At 46.8% G+C, this 22,036-nt stretch overlaps 1 protein-coding gene across 1 annotated transcript in view; it reads right to left on the bottom strand.

Annotated features, from left to right (window-relative positions):
* Positions 1 to 22,036, bottom strand: part of LOC107187836 (probable G-protein coupled receptor Mth-like 1) — a 141,709-nt gene continuing 119,673 nt past the window's right edge. Inside the window, exons 6-7 of the mRNA XM_015576014.1 lie at positions 9,227 to 9,365; positions 1 to 1,969 (exon numbers count right to left, since the gene is read on the bottom strand). Of these exons, the coding sequence (XP_015431500.1) occupies positions 1,636 to 1,969; positions 9,227 to 9,365 (473 nt within the window). The 3' untranslated portion in view covers positions 1 to 1,635. The remainder of the gene's footprint in view (positions 1,970 to 9,226; positions 9,366 to 22,036) is intronic.

The raw sequence follows: 22,036 nt of genomic DNA, 5'->3' as shown, positions 1-22,036 counted from the left end.
CGATGAATAATGAAATCGAGAGGGGAATGGGGGAGGGTGGTGGTGGGAGCAAAAGAAGAAACCGCGGGAATTACCCATCCTCGTTTCATCGTAAACGTGGGTCAAGGTCGTTCTATTTTCTCCTGCCCCCAAGAAGAATTTAATGGATCCCCTCCCACGGGTCGCTAAAAGCCGATTATATCCTCGAAATCGTTCTAGCGTTAAACGAGCCACGGCGGCACGGATGGGGCCGAGTCGTTGGGTAAAAACAGAAGAGGAAAAAAGACGAGATCGGTACTCGGGATCGTTGCTCGACGTTGATATCGTCGATCATCGTTATACCGACGCCTCGGGAGAAAAGAAAAAGTGTACAGACCCCCCACCCTCTTCGCCCAGTTCAATCAGGCACGACCTCGCCTGGCGCCGTTTATTAATAACATTCGAACAAAGTGGCGTCTCGTGGTGGTATCGGGGCACGCGTCGTTCTCGTTAGCTTCTCTCGTTTATAAATAAAACCGATCGACTCGGGCCGGTTGCGACGCGTGCTCATTCGGGTTAATACCGTTTCGGTGAAAGAAAAAAAAGAAAAACAAAAAAACAAATGCAATTGGGATGGGATCATCGACGGCCAATGATCCAGGAGTATTTTACAACGCACCAGTCGTCTGTCTTGGGATAGTAACGCGAATTACACATGGTTTCGAATGGAGAAGGACTCCTCTTCCCTGGAGAGAAGTCGCAACCACGACGGAGGGTAGGGAAGAGACCGGGTTGTCTCTATGAATATTTGTCGCTTCGCGTTGTTTTCTCCGGTCGCCATTGTGTGTCTACCGAGACAATGAACTATTCAAAGTGACAGGGCCTCGAAGCGGGTTCTGTTCCACCGTCGAGTCGTCTTCCTCGCGGCTGTTGGTCCACGGGGACGAGGAGAGGATGCCGGCCGTCTGCGAGTCTCTCGCCGCGCGACAACACATTCTTCGCGTGGACTTCAAGGTCGACGACCCCGGCGACGAAAGAAGGGAACATTCAACGGATTGGAGGCCTACATCGGGGACTGATCGGAGTGGCGGTGATGCCTGTCGTTAGTCGCGTCGCGGTAGGAGTAATCCGGTACGCTGGAGACTCCGCGGCCTTGAAATACGTTCAAGTTCACGGTCTCGAGGCCGTCGACCTTCTTAGCGCCATTCTACTCGGGCTGGAACGATCGCGCAGTCTCCCCGTTGAGGATCGAACTGGTAAAATCGTGTGTATTTGTTTTTGCTCGCGAGGGGCACGAACGACAGTCTTTAGAAACCGAGAAATACTGTTCCCTCGACATGTCGTCGCGATCCTAACACGTCTACGTGTTCTCTACGCTGTTACGGTAACAATGTTTATATCGTATACTGTGTACTTCCGATCGCCGAATTAAACGGGACCGAAGAAGACTTGTCTGGCTCGAAGAATGCCCCATCATATTGTGGGATCGGTAGATCGATGATCCCTTTCGAACAGATTTTTTCTTCGTGGATCTGTGACGTTCTGGATTCCGTTGATCTTTGTCGATCGATGCTGGAGAACAGAGTCGTTCCACGGAAGAGAAATAAAGAACTTTCTCGCGCGCGATCAGAAAGCTCTGTCCAGCTGGAATCGCGCTAGGAATATTGGATGATCCTCTTAGCAGATGGTTTCCAACGGGGCGGTCTTCGTGCTTGGATTCTGGGTGACGCTGTCGCCCATGCTGGGCATACCGTGGCTGGTTGTGCTCAGTCCGTTTCCCTGCCTTCCGGCGTTGGTCCTAGGGTTCCTGTTGCAGAGTCTCTTCAGCGCGGCTCGAACTTGCGGTTGGCAGCCAACCACCACGAAGATCAGCACACCCTGAAAAGCGTTTATCAGGTCCGTGAAGTACCAGATGTACTGCGGACCACCGACTACCCACGAGACAACGTCCGCGACCCAGGTCACGCCCATCACGACCACCAGCTTCATGCAGACACGGCCCAAGGCGGCTCTGAAATCAAAATAATATTCGTTGTACAGAGGCCTCGCGATTATGGTCTCTTCGTTGATACGCGATTATTGTCCAGGCGTCATTCTCACCACTGGAGGAGGGGGTATCTCGTTAAGAAAACTCTCGGATAATATTTTCCCTAAGGAAAAACTTGTTCCAAATCACCCATATTTTCCGGGGTGTCCAATATTTTTGTTACACCCTGTATACACTTGTTAAGATCCCTTCGTGTATCATTCAGAGGGCGACGCGACGGATATCCGGGGGGACAATTAAAAAGCTGGCCACCCTGATTCAATTAGCGCGAGCGTTCAATTAACGAGAAGCGTAAATCAGCCCGCGAACGTATCCGTTTGTTCGGCATGACACGGTGCCGCATCGCCAGCGTAATGTATGCATCGCATTGTGGCCGAAGTCAAAGCATTATTAATACGTTCCGGGCTGGAATACGTTCGCCAACAACCCGTTACGGTGTCGCATCGCGAAATTATGGTGTTACGAAGGTTACGGAAATCCCCCTCTCTCGCAGCACAACCGTACTGTCATTTCGATGTATGTCTGACAGCGGGTTATTGTCACCCCTCGCGGCAACCCCCTTCGTCTTCGGTCAAAATACAGTCTTCGGTTTCCGCGGACGGTTTTCAACGTCGATGCACCCTTTCACGTGGGACACTCTACATATAGCCGGCCACAAATGTACTTCCACGGACTAAAAAGAAAGGGATTTTTTTGTAAAAACTTCTGTAACAAACGTACTTGTTCGGGTATAACCGTCCAGTAGGACAGAGTGGATACTAATAGCACAATAATGGATTTATTTACTTATTGTTTTATGTATAATTTCTCGGTAGATCGATACTCGACTGTGTCAGATCGATTTTGCGAGTTACCGTTTGGTTAAAATTTTTAGGTCACCGTCTAATCCGGAGAACGACTCGTCTGACATTTTAGCGTCTGGGTTAGGAAAAAAAGCCACGAAAGCATGAGTGGAAAATTCAACGGAGATCCACGGTTCACGGATGTTAGATTATGAAAGTCAAATCAGCGAGGCGGACGTTCGGCGTAAAGTTTGATCGGGCCATTACGCGTCCGGGGATTGACCGGGCATAATGGAACACCTATGAAATGCTACAGGATGGATTTTCCGGTACGGACGCGGCAGGGATTGTTGTCGGTGAACCGTGGATTGTGTAACGCCGCTTGTTATTCCATTTGCAAAACGCTGCTCGAGGGGCCACAACCGTTGGCAACTTCGATTTCAACCGGAGCCTGGCATAAACCATCTTTTAACGACACGACCGACCGGTGAATTGCACGCTCGAACAAAAACACAGGCGATTATATTACTCACAGTTCGGTCGTATTGTTACGATATTAACGCGCATCGCTCGATGTAAAATCGCAATCAAACAGAGGCGAAGGGTGGAGGGAGGTTGGCGCTGGGTCGAGCGAGAACTAATGGAAATATTGCCGTTATTTAAGTATGAATGATATTGCTTGTTTTATTATTGATCCCGGTTTTTATACGAGCGAATCCCGGTCGTTGGTTATTATTCGAAATGTCACAATGAAAATCACATTGGTTCTCACTGATCGTTGAAAAATTTACAGAAGCAATCACTGTAGTGCATTGGACAGTAATCGCGAATCGAAAGTACGTGGAGGGGAAAGCGTGGAAGCCGAGGTGATGATATGCGCGCGGCAAACAAATTAGACGCTGGAACGCTGGCTATGAAAATAGAAGGTGGAACCCTCCCCCAGGTGGGGACGAGGAAGCGCGTGGTAAGCATGATAACAGTGTCGTTTGGAACGCGATACAACGGTCGATCGCTTGTGTGAACATCTGGAAGAAAGGGTCGAGCATTTGTGAGCAGTGAGATGAAATGTAAGAGATCAATTAGAGATCAAAAGCAATGCGGGATCGACTTTAACGTTGCAACGTTTCTTTAATAAAGGATCGCAAATCAATGAGAACTCTATGAAAAATTTGGATTTCTTTCATTGGAATTATTACTATTGTCTACGTGCACGTCGATGGTTATTCGTCTCACGAATGGAACTAACACGACGCACGTTGTTTATCTAAAAAAATTGGAATATGGCACGTCCACCCTTTTTTTTTTTACTTTGAAGTTTATCATTCTATACACACGTAGGATACTTAGATACAATACAATGAACTTTTAAATGCAATTTAACTATTATTATTTAACTAATATCCATTTAGTTTATTCATTTTAATAGATTTAATAGTCATTCTAATCATAATTTTAGGATTAAACCTATTAATAAAACGATTTATCGTACACACCTGTTCAAGGTTTGTATAGAAATAACTTCTTGATACGCGAGACTTTAAACATTCGCCTGATATCATGTTATGGCTCGTTTCGAATTATTGTGGACGGTTTAGTCACGCCCATCGGCGAATCAATTTCCAGCACAAGTGGCCACAACCTGCACAAAAGGGTTACCGATTTTTCCTTCTGGAAAATCATCGCTAAGAGGGAAACCCTGCAAGATGATTTCGTCATCAGGAAGGCAACGAACATGGAAACAGGGCGAGGTCGAAAAGAAATCATCCGCAGGGTAGACAGTCGCGCGAACACGAGCGATATTTTTATTCGACGCTTCAAATTAATGCCACCCTGCGTCGCCCGTTCGGATAGAAGAAAGAATATCGCGGATCCGGCGACGAGTTAATTGACGTAACGAGACAGAAGGGTGGATATGGATTGTTATCGTCTGCCGAGACTGGAAATATCGACAGTATTAACGACAGAGGGATAAAAAAAAAAAGATACGGTAGTAACGGATCGGGAAACGGCTTCGTGGCTATATACACGATATTATATCGATATAATATTATATGTATATGCGCGTTCGATCGCTCGTTACTCTCACGACACAATGCGACAGACGTTTATTCAACGGGGATCGTTTTGTCTAGACGCCATCAAAAAACGTATAAGCCTGATAATCAGTCGAAATCGACAGAAAAACGTACGTGAAAGTTAACTGCTGTTGCCCTCTCGTAGAGACACACGAGGAGAATATATTACTTCAACGTACGATAACGGTTAAGTGCCAACTCTTCGTAGATTATCGTACGGCATCGATTTTCTTCGTGTTCCATTTGTAAACCGTTCGGAACCAGAAGATACGAATCGAGGAACAGACAGGTAAATACGAGTCGGGGAAAGAAGAAAAAAAATCGCGGAAGGGAACTTCTATAAGACATTTGTAACAGTCGAGAACGGATTAGGGATCATGGATTGAAAATAATCCACGGTGGTCCAACGTAACGTTAAAATAATACCAGCAGTTAGTAACCGCGGATGGTCGTCGCGTGATCACTATTTTTTCTTTTTTTTTTTTTTCACCAACCCCTCCGCGACTTCCATCTGGAATCCCGCGAAGCCTCGGGAAAACACGGGTCTCCACTTTACGATCTCGGAAGCCTCGGGGAGGGGAAGCAGAAACGGCTGGGCGGTTCTAGACGGGAACCGTGGCGTCTCGCGGGACCAGCATCATCATCCCAGCTGACGGTTATAGCGTGTGTTTTATCACGTTCAACCGGGCACAACCTTGTCGACTCTTCTGGTACGGGGCGTAATTCAAAAGAGGCCCCTTTGAACGGATCCTTTTTATTCGCGGAGCGTTTATTTTCGGGGCGCGATGCCTGAGACTTTTAAACCGCGAACGAGCTGGAAGAGATTCGTGAATGAATCGAGATGAATTTCTGTGATCTTTGGGAATTCCGAGCGTTTAATTGTTACCGTTGTTATCGTCGAACGGTGAGGTGATTCTCGAAATAATGGCGGGTCCCATGGGAAATGGGGAACTTTAGAATGTCTCCTATCTTTCGAGTACTATCTTCGAAGTTTTTTTTCAATGCAAAAAGCAATCTTTTGTTTGGTTGAAAATTTTAGAAACACCCTGTGTACGGAATGGTGTGTTAGAAGGCGGGTAAATATTTTTTTAACGTAGATCCACGGATCAGCCTTGACAGAGATCGAAAGGAATTTCTATTTTTGCGGTCTGGTATTTATTTACGCTCACCTGAAAAAGATACTATACTCTCGTTTTCGATTGCAGCGAGGTTCTCGACGGGCCGCGATATCTCACGCGTGTTTTGAAAGACAGGAGTCCTTATATTGTTTAACGTTCGTTCGTTCTGAGTCAGCTTTAGATAAGTGGACAAGAGTTGTGTGCTGTTGAGAAACGTAGTCGAGAAAAGAGTAGCTCTAAAAGACGTCCGAATAACAGGCAGGGTTGGAAAGACTCTTGAAACGTTGAAGGTATTAAATCGTTTCTATCTTTTGGTACCATGGGTCACTACTAGTTTTAAAAATATAAAAAATCACTCGTATAAAAAGCACACGTATAACATCTGCACTCACTGAAGCTTTGTCAAGAATTGATTCTTCATATGGAATGGCGATGTTATTCAAGAAAATCTTACTTTGTCTATTATCGCCTTAATTGAAACGTACTACATTACCTTCTTTTAAAAACAGATATTTTCTAGCAACGAAAACGAATGAACGGATACTATTTTATGTTACTAAACGCTAGACTCTAAGGCTTTTAAAATCATGACGCTTATGAAAAAACATTCGACCAGAACCGAATCTCGCGTTCAAGTACGTTTGAAGATCACATCGTGTACCTACGTGTTAATTCGTGCCGAAAGGAACGTTGTATATTTTTCTGTCTTTAAATAAAAGAGCGAACTACAGTATCGGTACGCACAATAATCGAAACTCCGAAACATAAATGATCGGTCAAAGAATTCCCTGGTTTTCACTCTCAACGGTAGAAATATTCGCGAAATGCCTCTGCCTCTCTCCCGATCTATTCGTCGAATCGAATACGGTACAGGTACGTTGATCATAATTTTTTCATTAGTCCTCCCGTGGCATTCGTTGCACGCGTTTACGAGGGCGAATATTCGTATCAGCGTAACGGGGACCAGATGAAAGCAACGGGCTCCTCCGAAATTACGGATAAGGGAGGGAAGAGAGAGAGAGAGAGAGAGAGAGAGAGAGAGAGAGAAAAAAAAACAAAAAGCAAAATGAGGGAAACGAAAGCTCGCGCGAGAGAGAATCTGTATCCGCCATTATGGAGCGTATGGAAACGAGAATCGAGAGACAGGGGAAAAAAGGTGCATATACGCCGCGTAGGGCCTAGGCCGAAAGAGAATCGCAAATTGAGATCGTCAATATCAATTTCCGGGCGGGACGAGGGAGTAAAGGTGGCGGCACGAAAGGGTAGGAGACTCCCGGTGAACGAATGGAAAATAACGATTCGATGCCTGATATCTGTCGGCCGAGGCCGTGATAAAATAAATTCTCCTTTGAGCACACCGCCGCCGACGCCGCTCTATAAAAAGGCCCGCGGCGCGTTCGCATAAATATCCGAAAAGAAGAAGAAAAAAAAATGTGATTCGTCAAACGGGCGTTCGTTCGTGGCAACTCGACCGGGACCGCGAGCCGTGAACGGAAGATAATATTTTTTTGCGTATCGATCTGGAAATTCTCGCCGAGAATTCCTGCGGTTCATGGGTGCACAGCGCCGTCAATGCGTTTCCGTTGTTTTAAACCGTTCCGCAAGAGGAACGCGACCCAGTGTCTATCTACAGGGTGTTTCATTTAACTGGAAACAGTGGAATATCTCACGAAGGATTAAAGTTATCAAAAGAATGTTCGTACAGAAGTTGTTTGGTACAAAGGGGGACATTACGTGGTATAAATAATTTTTCTGTAAGTGTAGTAGTGAGGGAGATATCAAAGTTAAGTTAATTTTTTTAAATGAAACCCTGTATTTTTTTATTCATATTATGATAGCGTTTGTTGAGACGAATACAATGAACTGCCACATGATATCTTTGGATTAACTTTAATCCTTCGTGAGATATTCCACCGTTTCCAGTTAAACGAAACACCCTGTATGCTTGTTTATGAAAGTCTCGGACCAGGATTTCGAAAATTGCACGGTGACTCGCCAGGTTAAGGTAATTGAGGGTCGTAGATATACAGCGTGTTGAAAAAAAGGGTGTTTAGGTACTTATAGTGATCACCGAGTGGAATGAAAAATGTCTAAAATCAATCCTTTCGATGTAAAATCTACTACATTTACGAGCGTCCGATGTTAATCGATCCAAATCGTGTTTAGAAAAAATATTTTAACGTTAGTGTAGAAGTACATTGATTCAAGGTTGTATGATAACAGGTGGTATGAGGTACGGAAGGGGTATTTAAAAATATACATCGATCTTAGTTTCTTGTTGCTTCTCTACAATTCTCAATCCTGAAATCATCCTTGATTTCGCTTTGCACGGGTACACACACGTACACCGTCTGCAGCCGTGTCGTTTCTGTAGCTCGTTTCTACCCTCTTCCGCTGAAATAAACGAGCTTCTTCAAGTTCGCCGCAACGCGGTCTAAGGTTTCCAGGTTCACCCGTGCCGGTAATCGTTTCTTCCATACTTCCCCCGCCGCCCGCGATTTCGTGGAAACGAGCCACGCGATTATCTCGCCGCGAGCGTATAATGGATCTTTCTGGAAACCTTTTTTCGCGATGCTTTCGATTATCCGGTAATCCTTCTAAATAATTTCAGGCTTGGTATATCTGATCTCGGTTCTGAAACAACGAAACGTCCCTCAAGGCTGGCACAATAGTTGCACCGTCGTTTAAGGCTTAGCACGATCTAGATCTCTCAGGTAGGCCCTAAGTGTGCCCCACGTTTAAACCTAAAGATAACCGAACTTAAATCGTTGGCTGCATCGAAGGCCTTAACGGAAATTCTCGTAAACGATGAAAACGGAAACGAGATTTTCCACGGAGCAATTTTGCGAGTCGACTGATTGTTCGTCGACTCTTTTAACCCCGCGGCTGTTGTTGTAAAAAAGAGCCCGGGGGCACTGTTAAACGTTCGCGGGAAGAAAAAAACTGTCGTAAATATTTACACGAAACAATGGCCGCGCCCCGGATTGTTGAATACAGTTGCGCACGCGGCGAGATGCAGAGCACGCGAGGCGGAGGAAACTGTACTTTCAGGTAAATATTTTGTCTCTCTCGCGGACGGAACTGGCGCGCACACGGCATCCGTTTTGTGGTGCACGACTGGCGAATCTTGGGGAGCAGACACACGACGTGCCACGGTGAAACTTAATTTTGGCGTATGCTGGAGACAGCTCTAGCTTTTCGTTCTTTCTTTCGAGTCCCCCCATTGAGTCGGAGAGGTTCGCTTACCTTTCCGTGGTGCTCTTCACGAATTCACCTTTCCACAGGCCGCACGTCAGCTCGCGGGCGGTCGCCGCGAAGAAGAGAAGATTCACCGCGAGTAGAACGCCGATCGGTCCGTAGAAGTACGCCAGTATCTCCACGTCACCTGGAACAGGAAGAGAAATTCTTATTTTTCATGTTCAAAATGTACGAAGTGATCTGTAAATGATAGATCTTTTACGATAAATTAATATTCACAAAGCAAGTTAGGACCCCCGTTTTTTTTTTCGAAATTTCTGTGTGAATTTTCTTTCTCTTTGATTTAAATTAATATAAACAATTACTAAATTATATTAATGATCGGAGGCTGTTGGGTCGGATGAAGTTTTTGGAGAACTCGGGTCAAAATCACCCTGTCATCGTCGTTCGACGATAAATCGCGGACGTTGTTAATGGAGAGAAGAAACTCGAACGGGAAAAAAGTCGCGGACCTGGAAACGCTCTGAAATATCTGCGTGTTCGCCGTTCAATAATAAACCTCGAGATCGCTTGAATGGCCAGTTTATCTTTACGACGTTTAATTCAAGCCGGTTGCGCGTTCGACTCATCGAGTCCGCTGGTCGATGATCGGAGGAGGAACGCGGGAAAACAGAGGACTAGGCTGTTTTGCCGCGCGCCTGGTAACCGGAAGTCGAAGCCGACGCGATCATTACTTAACGATTAAACTGTTACAAAATGGTCTGGGTGCTGCTGTTGGGTGAACGACTTCGGTTGGCGTGGCTGGTCGCGACGGCGCTTTTGCTTATTATTGTTATACGTCGAACGGGGGTTGCTTGTTATCGCGTGCGACGAGGAGAGAGAGGTGCTTCTAACTGGTCGACGAAGTTCAAGAGATCCGAGATCCCATAGCAAACCCCGTGCAGGCACGCTTCGTATTCACTTTCTACTTTCTTTCTGTTCCACTCGCGGCGATTATTACGAACGACACAATTTTGACATTTCTCTCGTACCTGAAGGTGCGTATCCATTTGTTGCGTATCGATTTGTTGCGTATCATCGTATCGTATCACCATAGGGTCATTCCACGCGAAATCGGACACTTTTTAGAGCACCATTTCGGACAAATTTTCAAATATTGTCCATATGAAAATTAATTAAAATTAACAACATATCCAAGTGTCAACGAAAATTCACAATGGTACTCCAAAAAGAGTCTGATTTCGCGTGGTATGCCCGAACCGAGAATGACTGTTAGGTGGCACGCGTTCGCACGTAGAAACGCAAGGACAAATTCCATCGAAAATAAAAAAGCAATCGTTCGGCGAGTCGGGGTCGAAAGAGAGATCGAGGAGAGAGGAGTTTCGACGTGAAATTCCCAGTTTCCTGTACGGGGAAACGAACTCCGCAGAGGAGTTCCGGGGGCGCCACGGGAATCAGAAATAACGACAGGCAAAAGCAAGGCTCGATAATCGATCACAGACAAATAAATCTGGCGACGGCTGACGACGATCGTTCCTCCTACCCTGATTCTCACGAAGAACCGTCCCGGAACTCCTACTGTACAGGCGCGACCGATAAATCGTTTCATTCCGCTCGGTTGCCCCGTTGATTTTCGCTTCTCTATTCCGTGGAACACACGCGCAAGTCGAAGACTGAATCGAATTCCTTCTGGTCCCCAAATTATACCTAATTGGTGATTACTGTAAACTGCCTCGTCGCATATTCCGTTCGCGAGCGGTGGTCTCGAAGCGATCTCGAAATACAAAGTGTCGGGTCGTGTTGGTTCATAAATATCGTACGATCGTTTCGGTTGACGGCCGTCCGCAAATTGGTGCTCCATTTACACGTGTAATTGGGACGTTACCCGGGTTGCAAAATGCCCCTGAAAATAGACGACTTCCACGAACGTAAATAAGATCGTTCTCCTCTCTCTGTTGGCCTCTTGTCTCGCGGGACGACCGAGACATATGTTTGTACATACATATCGAGGAGAACAAAGGATTTCTCTGAGGATTCGGGGCGTCGATGGTTCTGATTCTCGCTGGTACACGAATAATAATAATAAAAAAAACAGAACCGTCGAACAGTTTCGTTTAACAGCACACAGAAAAGTGATCTCGTTTCCGGGGCAAAGCACGACCACAAGGACAGCCACGTACCGAAATAAAAAAGGTGGGCCCGACAAAATTTCGTGAAAGCCACGAATAGATCGATAATTCACGCCTCGGAGGAATAAATCGTTCCGGGGGCAGCAGCGTGGACTCGCTGACAGGGAATAGTTTGTTTTGGTGGCGGGCCGTAGAGACATCGGGGGAGAAGACGGCGAAAGGAAACGCGTGTCGTGCACGTTGCGTGATCGTTTCTTCCCGCGGTATACAATACGGCGTTACGTCGTCCGTTTATTTCCGACGATTCTGGAATCGAGTGGAGATTCTACCGTGGTCACGTTTCCACACCCAGGAACTATGACATAGAAATGATTTCGTTAAAAGAAATCCGGGCAAGGGGGTGGGGGTATGGAAGAATCGCGAGCGGCGCATTTTAATTACACCCACCCCGATATTTTCAATATTCCACCAGTTTCGGGGTCGTTAATTGGATCCATTTGTTTCCCTTTTCAAGATTCCATTACGACCAGTTCGGGGGTTGTCGGATATTTCTCGCGGTTACGGGCTATCCCGGACCCACGGCCGCGTCATTATTCCCTGCAATTTCCATTGCTTCGTTACGTTGGTCCTTCCCCCCCTCCAACCCGTTCGGCCTCGTTATCCGGAACGATTTCCGAAATCTCGTTGCATCGAAAGCCAATTAGTTCCGTACAGCCGATTTTCCATCGAACCCACGTGTATCCGAGTCCCTCTGCTCGACCAGCGACAGAACCCTTCGAACGATCGGCGTGCACTTCAAACTACTTCAAAATGTTTTCAATGAATTCGCAGAGTAATCTCGAAGTTTCAAGTTGTCTTCTCGAGGATGTATCGAAGCGCTTTGCGAAAAGCGTTTCGAAGATGTCGCAACAATTTATCGTCCATTTCACCCCACGAGCATCGTTCCGATTCTTCTCCAACCGGCACAAAGAGTCGCGTTCGGGAAAAAAATCCGAGTCTGTACAAATGGGGGTTTCATCGTATGTGACACGTCTTCACTGAGAGAGCTATATCTCGCCTATTTCAACCCCCTAATCGTTACCTGCACAGTCGGCCAAGATCGAAGAATTAGCTATTCACAACTGTTTTAACATTATTTTAAGACTTAAGGACAATAATATGTGTTGGAGCGTTGGAAAAATGAGAGGGGACCACGCGGGATTCGAACTCATGACCCCTGGCGCCGAAAGCAGAGACTTTACCCACTGCTCCACGGAACCCTTCTATTTTCCAAAGATGTTATTTGCTCCTTTGTTGGGTATGGAGTTCCCGATCCCACATATATAGGTCCTTGAATTTGTCTTGACGTCAGGTATAATATTATTAAGTAAAATATATATAGTGACCATAAAAAAATCAAGATGACCTTATTTTCTATTAAAAAAAAAATTTGGTTTCAAATTTTTTATATCGGAGTTTGTAAAAAAGGAATGTTATTGTCAGAGCATCGAACATGCCTGAAAAATCGTGATGACATGTGGATAATGAATTATAATTGAAAACTAGCTGTTCAGGCTTTTCAAATAAATACAGCTACGTCCCGAATATTTCAGGAAATGCACGGGTCTAACAACAACCATTAATTGCCGTCGATTCCCATTCGGATCACCTTTCTTCTAAGCGCAACCAGCGCCAAATCGCGGCACGGAATTCTCTTCCCGTACATCACGCGAGTATTCTTCCCTCTTCTATGATTCCTCCTCGTGTTCTTCCAATGAAATTGCGTCGAATCACGGCACCGGTGTACATTTATCGAATCGATCGCGCGATGCGTGTCCGGGATGTTCCCCCGTGGAAGATCGCGAAATCCACGGTATTCGCGGAACACCTATGAATATGAATACGTTCGTTCCGTCTAATATTAGGTGGCCAGTTTTCGTGAATACCCCTCAGAGACCAAGCAATTCGTTAAAGTACGCGCAGATGGATACCTAGTTCCCGACGAAATTGATACGTTGTTCAGGCCTCGATTCCTCCCCAGCCGAGTGTTTTTACGCGTGTGTGTACACCACGATGTTTGGATCGAGGGTCGTAGGAAAACGGACTTTTTCTCGATAGTAATAATCCAACAGGCGCAATTACCAGATCGATAAATAATTGAACGTACAGGGGTTACACGATGGTATACTCGCGTGGTATAAAACATACCTTTTTTTCCAGCCTGTTAAACTCGACGAGTGGCGAGGCACGCGTAGTTGAATAGGGAAACTTTCGATTCGAAGAAACACTATTTTCCCCGCTGGTCGGACGATCGATCCCCGTCGACGATAAAACGTAACGTTCCTCGATCCACGAGGTTAAACGGTCTTTTATTCGCGCTTTTATCCGAACACGTTTCCCGATCGTGCGTCCTTTCAGGCCCGATGTTTTCGATCGAATGAACGCCTGCGGTCGGCGAGCACGTGTTGCCCTCGAATAAAAAATAAACATTTTTTCCCTCCCCTTTTTTCTTTCAGTTTCTGCACGGGGACTGGACAGGTGTTTAACTCTCGGCTATTTTTTTTTTTTTTTGTTCGTTGTTCACCGTGAAAAACGGCTCTATTAGCGTATCGGGTGGTTAGTAATCGGGCAGTTTGTCATGCGGGAACGGTAATAAAATTTTAGCGGTCGCAGAATCGGCTATGTTTCGCGAGGCTACACGTGAATTTTATGGTAAATAAAGAACCATGCCCCGGACGCGATCCCACCCACTCGATTCTCACCCCAAACTCTCGTCTCTGCTAACACCGGGACCGTTCCTCCCAACCCCGTGCAACCGTCGCGTGCAATCTGCCAGAAGCACGCTTCCACGAGGGTCCCTGCAGCAGCCACTTATCGGCGAGAGGGTCGTGGCTGCGCGTCCGCAAACAAACTCATAAATAAAATCCCTTTACGCCCCGCGACTTTCATGGATGCCGATGCAACCGCTCGACCCATCCTCTAGTTATCGAGCCACAAGACTGACCCAGTTTGTCGCGTTGATTCGGACACTAGGAGCAGGAGGGTGAACCTTTGGATGATTTTGGTAACTGTGCTGTTCTTTCCGTTATTTTTCTTGTTATCATTCCGAGTTGTCTTGTGTTATTATCATCAAATCCTGTTCGTATTCTTGTATTCAAAAGCGTTGTCAAAGTGCTATGTATTATTAAATAATATTCATACAAAAACTTAATGACACATTTCACCTCATTAAAACACATAGTAATGATCTTTTAGTAGCTTGAAAATAGAATGCAGTTGTAGGTGGCCACTCCCACCCTTGTTTCCTGGGGACCAATATTTTTAGACCCAGTCCGTACGATGGAGAATAGGTAAGAAGTTGCAGAGATGCTGAATTCCAAAGACTTCACACGAAATATGAGGTTTACGAATCATTTGTTAATGATTTTGGATGAGGAAGCGAATATCTGAGCCAGCAGCCTCACAGTCTTTCTGATAAACATATTGGTGACAGAGATTCTGGAGAATTTAATACAGGAAAGCAATCGTAAAAACTTAATAAAATCAATAATTCGCTGCATCAACTACTGGGCCGTCAGATTTACATATTGTCGATGGTCCATTCGACAATCGATAAGGACTCGGGTTGGTAACTTCATTACTGCCGCCGACAGAACTGTTACTGCCCGGGATAGGACTGGAATTCTACCCGGTAATATCGTTACGATAGTCTTCGCGATAAAGTTAATAGGCTGTTAACCCAATACCGTCGACTACTCCAACGGAAACAACGCCGGAGGCGGTTCCGACCGTTTGCGCTCTCCCATTCGACTCGCGGTCACGTTGCACCTCGACCGTTTAATTCTTTTTTATCGATCAATCCATCAGTGCTCCCGTTCACGAAACTTTGTTTGCCACGGCCGAAAAACCAGCCCTCATCCCTCTCCACTCCCCCGCGCTAAACGGATAATGCGGAATAAATTGCTGTCGTTAGAGTGGAATCGAGGCGAGGGAGGGCGAAAGAACCGACGTACTCGACGCTCACCGTATGCAATTGATCTCGCGGAGCGTTTTCGACGCGGGGATTAATCGGGTTTGACTGGGCGCTCGCGCCACCGTAAAGTATCGAACGGCACGCGTCGACATAATTCACTTATGTTTGTTATGGGTTGCCATGGAGTGAGATACAACCTAGCCGAAACAGCTATTGTTGGCGACTGGCCAAAACCCAGCAAATATAGACGCCGGTTCGCCCAACTGTGTACTCCTAAGATTCGTAACTCGTTCGTTACTCTCTGTTGTTTTGTTCCCTTTGGTCCCCCGCTCGATTCTTTTTTCACTTTACAAAAAAATAAAAAAAAATAAAAATAAAATAAAAACACTTCCCTTCGTTATTCTCCTCTGTTTACCCCGTGACAATCGAATTCGACACGGCACGAAATTGTTATATTAAATCTATCTAGTGTTCCGTTAATTCATCTGAAATTTCTACAGTCGATTAACCAATCACGTTTCACCGAACGTGAAACCCAGAATATGTAGGCTTGTCGACCGTGTTTGCGCAAACACATTCGACCCGATAGGGGCGCGTGCTCAAAGGCTCGCGCGAACGATTGAAAAACAACGGAACAGGTTTGTACAGCGATCTCTCGTTTATTGTCTTAGCAGAGATGAAAGTGTGTATTTACCGAAAGCTTCGCGCAAAACCGATGATGCTCGTCGGAAGGTTAGTTAATTTCTGATCGTCCATGGACCCCACGGTCTTAGGCGTTGGAATATCAGAGATCCCGAGGCCGCAAGAACATCGGCGACGGATCCTCTACTATATCTTCTCCAAGCCCCGGGGCGAGTTGTCTACGGCAAAAACCTAACATCGTGTATCTCTGTACACGCTCGACCAAACAGCATCCCACCAGAAGGAGGTCAATCCCCGGAAGACGCCAAAGAGCTATAGGAAGCTCTCGAGGTCCGATTAAGAACGGTGATTACTAGACTGCGGATTTTATACATTTATTCCCAATAGAGATTTGTGTAATACAATCGAGAAAAAACTTTCGTTAGGTGCAATGTGTTTTCTAGGTTTTCTAAGTTACTAGAAAAACATTCCTATCTTTGCTGTCTTCAAAAATTATTTAAAAAAATGTAATTTTGCATAAAATTCCGCAGTTTAGTGATTACAAATACGTTGCAGATCCCGTACCGGCTGTCTTCCAGGAAATATCATTTCTCCACACGTATATCCGAGAACAAAATCGATTTCGAGTTTGATACTTGGACGACAAGACAGATATTCCTCTCGTCGGATCTCCCGCGAGTCTCCGGAGGCAGGCAACGCAAAGGGCGAACGGAGTCGGGTAATCTTGATAGAAAAACTTTCGGGGAAGTCGACGGGGTTGGACCCTGTAGCGGACGAAGGAGTCCTCCCCGACCCGGAGGGGGAGAAAAAGTTGTTGAATTTTGGTCGAGTCCTCGCGGAGGTCCGTTGCTCGTGGTACGGCCACGGAATTTTTAGTTGGCCTGATGAGTAGCCGTATAAAAAGGGAGGAAAAAGGACAGCGAGGCTGATCCGTTCGCGTGGCGGTTCGTTTAATATTCCAGCCCGTTCCTCGCGGAACGAGACAGACCCAGTCGTCGGTTGCTCGACGTTCCGAAAGTTTCGTGAGTTTCCGATTTCCTGGGGAAATTTCGACTCGCGATCCAGGGTTCTGTCGTCCTGGGTTGATCGACGACGACTCGCAACTGGGCGTCGAAACCGCGGAAAGAGAGTGGCTGAAGGAGCTGAATTACAAAGGAGCTTTCAGTTGGAACAATGGAGTCGTCGAATGGGGGGAAACTCGATCGTACGACCGAGTTGTCGAAGCGCGAACTAGCAAGGGAAGAAAGAAGCTAATTAAATTGGAAACAGTGACGGGAGGGGGAGGTGCCAATCGGGTCTGGTCTCGACGATACGTGAATAATCGCGAAACACCGCACCTGTAAAGTATCCTCGATAGGCCGGTCCGATAAGAGGGTGGAAAAAGAAGAGCAGAAGGACACGATTGCCTGTGCTGCGATTCGTTTAATATTCGAGTCGCGCTGTTTCTTGCTCGGCCCTTTACAACGCTTTACATACAATACCCGACTGTCGGATTAACAGCGTGAAAGTCGGCGGGAAATTATGCGCGCGGGAAGGCGTCCCTCTCTCGGGGCTTTAACTTCGGAATAAGTTTGGAAGAATGGTATTAATCACGCCCGGTAAAAGACTGGAAATTAACGCCGTATAAGAGGATTCTGGCGACAATTTTAACTTGTACCGTGAATCTGTCTACTGGTCTATTTTAAAGTCGTTGAATAATGAAACAGTTCGGAAGTGTGCAGATTGATTGTAGACGAATGAGATCGTGAATGGTTGTCGCTACGGGATCCGAAAATATTTCGTCGAGGTTGAATTATACGAGAGCTCGAACCGGAAATGCAACGAATCCGTTATTAATACTTTTACTGCCACGTCATACATATCTGGGTGACATGTATATTGCAAGGAGATGCATCTTGTTTTTAATACCACCTTGTTGTCGATGGAAGAACGAATTCAGCGAGCTAATACATGATGGCATTAAAAAAAAGATGCATTGACTTTAAGAAGACTCAAGGTTACCTTCGTATCTCAAAACAAAATAAGATATAAAAAAAAGGTGTCAAATTGCATTCATCCGATGTGTCCCTTAAAATGTTCTATAATTAATTAAAACGTTTTCTGATACATTCAACAGGTAACGAGTTATTTTAGATAGTAGTTCTTATTGGCTCACTCTGTATATGTTCTGTACGGAATAAGCATCTTCCCTCGGACGTCTGTAGGCGCTATTCCCCGTCAAAGGGTTAAAAGCGCGTCTAATTACGTACAGCCCTTTTTCACAGTGGCAGTCAATGTGTTAACGTCGGCTATGCTCGCAACAGGAGGACGAATGCCATTAGACAGATTCGTCGCCGGCGGAATTGTCTCCTCGTCCAATGGCCCCCGTTACCTTTTCAAAGGTGACAAAGACATATATCGTTCGACGACGTTGTAATTGTCGGTGTTTTTCCGGATCATCGAGCACCAACGGCAGGATTTACGAGCGACGTTACACGCGCGCGACAACGAGCTTTCCTCGCTTTATCAATTACAATGCTCGCGACCGTGCATCGAGCAAACGGCGGCACCGAGGTCCCCGTAAATCAACGGAACACGTGGAATTTTGCAAAAACGCGTTAAATTCGCACGCACAAATCGCTGTCAAATATAATTAGCCCGGCATGGGGGCGCGCGAGACAGGGTTTTCCACGGAACGCGCGTCGATTCCGCCTCGATTCGCATTTCTCTCCGTTCGTCCCGCACAACCGTCCATTTTTCTTGTCGCGAAACACGCTTCCCCCCTTTTTCCACCGCGGCCAGATTTATCGCCGGCGTCATTTTAATCACCGACGGTTTTTCAGATAATCGAAAGTGATTGTGCGAGCTTGTATCAGCGTATCGAGGGAGCAACGAGCTCGTTGCCAACAAAATTCCCTCGTCGACTAGCCAGGAGCCCCCCCTCCAACCCCTGAAACTGGTCGTTAAACGAATTTTCCAGACCCGAGCGAATGAAAACGAATTTCGAAACGGTTTACGGTGCGGCGAGCATTAAAACCGATGAATCCGCGGATCGAAATCCTTGCGCCGTTTATCGAACGGAAATATTCCCGATCTTTGAATTTTTCCACGTAACGTCGATATTGCTCGCGTGAATTTTCAACGACCACAGAGAGACCGCGAGAGATCCTGGCTCGAGTTTACGAGGCCTCGAAGAAGACAACGGAGAGAATTCCTCTCGAACCCACTCCCATCCCCCTGTTCGCGTGTTTCCGATTCATTGCCAGCGCCATGGCCAATAAAACGAGAGTGCCCCGATAAATAAAGCTCGGGAACTACTGGTTCGGGAGGGGGGCGAATCGAACAAGGGTTTCGCTGGAGCAGTTCCACGGCTCTTTAGCATTCGCTAATTCCCATCCACCGCATTTCATTACCGACTCGCCTGTGTCCTAATCGTCCCCGTGCCGATCGATTACGTTCCTCGAACGTAGCGGAACGTATCCACCCACTTTCACGCGTCCCTGGAATCCCGTTACGACGATTCCCTTTAATTAACCGAATATCGTTACGTTCCCTTTTTTATTCCCGTTCCCCTATGGATCCCCGAAGAATCTTCCACGTCTGGTCCCGAACAAGGAACGATCACGAACCCTCGAAATCACGGCCACGTATTTCATCCCGCGAGTAAATCCGATAATTCTCGAGCTGCCACTCGATTCCATCGTTTTTTCCTTTTAATTCGATCGCTAGCCGGGGCTTTTGTATCGGTTAAACGCAACGAATCGATGTGTCGATTATTAACGCGCTCGCAGCGAGCCGAATGTGGGCCGTTATCAATTTCCCCCCGATAGGATTTTCCAGCGGACCTGTTTCGCGGATTCAAAGGAATTTTTTTCTCTCCCCCTCCCCTCCCTTGGTCCCTCCCTCTCATTATTCGCGTCGTTATTACCGGCCAAACGAACCAGACCGATTCGTTTAATCGTCCTCGAGACCAATCACGACTATTAATTACATCAACGCGGGTCCCGTGCTCGTTTTAATTCCTGGCCGGCTCGTATCAACGTCGCCTCTGCCGCTCTATCCCCGTTGATTCCGGTAGGAAATTTCATGAATTCGTAAACATCGAACAGAGGCATCGAGTGCCCACCCCTCCGTCGTCGATACCGATATTCCGTTGATATGTACGCGAGATGGTGGCCTCAGGTGATTTCTACCCTCTCCAGTTGATCAAATACTTCGTATCCTTAAATCCACAGTCAATTAAACCTCGTGTTTACGGTCCAGATAGTTTCCCCTCCAGTTTGCTCCAGGCTTACGAAACATCGTCATGGGGGTGGGATGTGTCTTTCAATAAGAGTTTACCGGTTTAACAAAGCGACAATAAATATCGGCGACAGTGTACCCTGAACTCGCCCACCACCACTGTCCAACAAACATTACTGGAGTGGTGTACAGGTGGTGTTAGTGGGGTCCAGAGGATAGGGGTTGCGTGATTCGCCCGGTTTCGCACGGTCGAGTTGGACAGGTTATCTCTCTAATCCTATCGTTTCGGTCTCCGCGCCTGGGTTCCAGGGATACGCCGAACTTCCACGGGGCATGAGATCGCATAGATACGGCGGATAGAACCCGGAGAGAGATTTACCATTCTAATGTATGCGAACGTTAGTTGAATATTCCGTTCGTCGTCGCCGAAACGAGGTCCTTTTCATTGTACGCTGGTTACTTCTTTCTTTTAGTCACGGTGGTTTAGTATCGCGTAGCTACTTTCCAAGGAGCACGGTTGATTATTCATAAACTGCTGAAAGAATTTCGGTATCATCCGTTGAAAGGAGAATCTTCTTAAGTGATCCAGACATAGACACTGAATATTGAAACTACGAAGGGATACGAGGGTCGGTCGAACTACGGGATTCGAAGTTAGATCTCCTCCATCTTGTCGACGTCTAATCAAACCTCTGCTATCTAGTCGGTAAGATCTTCTGGAGTCTCGAGCAAGAAGCTCCTTCCCAGCTGGCCGTGGATCAATCGAGCCATAAATCTCGTATAACACGTAACAGAGCTTCGTTTCTTCTAGTGCAAAACGATTCACCGTAATTTCACCTGAAATCGTCGCGTATCGGCGATCCTGTTGCCCGTCGGGAATCTCTGAAACGAGACCGATTTCCCGTCGGAAGATTGCGTACTCGCGGAACAAGCCTGAACTGGCAACTTTTTTTCTCGAACCAGGTAAGAGGAGCGCAAAAGACGAACAGTTCGACGCTCTCGTGCAGGTGCAGTAATAACACGTATCAGCACAAAGGAAGGAGGGGGCTCGTCCTGGAGCTACTTAAACAGGTCTGTGTGCGTTTACGGGTGCAGTTTAGTGGGCCGCATGGTAGTTAGTGGGCTTAGAGACCAACAGAGAGAGAGAAAGGGGAAGCCAGGAGAGAGTTCCGTCGGTTTCGCACGGCCGGGGTTGGGACTGGCTGGCACCAGATTTATCTCTCTACCCCATCGTTTCGGCCTACGTTGTTATGGGGGCGCGCCAGAACACCGGAACGCCAGAATGCCAGTGCATCGGTTAGGGGAGGCCTGAATACCAGGTTTCGGAACACGAATAGCGCCGATGTGCTGGTAAATGAGTTTTCTTACGTCCCCCCGACACCACACCCCTTTATTCACCCTTCGTGAGGTCGTTTCGTCTTCGAAGAGGGTGAGAAACAACCGTGCACCCCTCCGTCACTGTTCCCCTTTTCTCTTCCCTTCCACTATTTCTATTTGCATTGGACTGACAGAATTTTTGTCCCTATCCTTGTTTTCCCTGAATTGGTAGATAGATGGCAATCCCATCCCCAGACGAGAAATTAAAGACGCGTGCCGCTCCGTAGGAAGTTGTTGTGTTCCCTGTTTATGCATTCAAACGAGGCGCACACGAACGTTACATCCCCACACCCCCGGAGACTATTCGCTTACCCGGACGGGTATTACCTGTCGGTGCTTTTTAGACGGGGTACCATTGCAGAGGGGGTTGAAAAGGGGGACACGGAAGTTTCACCGGTTAGGCGCGTAGGGGTTGGGACCGGCTGGCGCCAGGGGTTTATCTCTCGACCCCATCGTCTCGGCCCACGTTGTTACGGGGTGTGCCCGAATGACAGCCCTCGAAGGGATGTGAAGTGGTGGAGGCCGCCAGGGAAAGGG

This window comes from Dufourea novaeangliae, unplaced genomic scaffold (assembly GCF_001272555.1).
Source record: "Dufourea novaeangliae isolate 0120121106 unplaced genomic scaffold, ASM127255v1 scaffold112, whole genome shotgun sequence".
NCBI lineage: Eukaryota > Metazoa > Arthropoda > Insecta > Hymenoptera > Halictidae > Dufourea > Dufourea novaeangliae.
The sequence above is the reverse complement of the archived record's forward strand: the minus strand, read 5'-3'. Positions and strand labels throughout refer to the sequence as shown.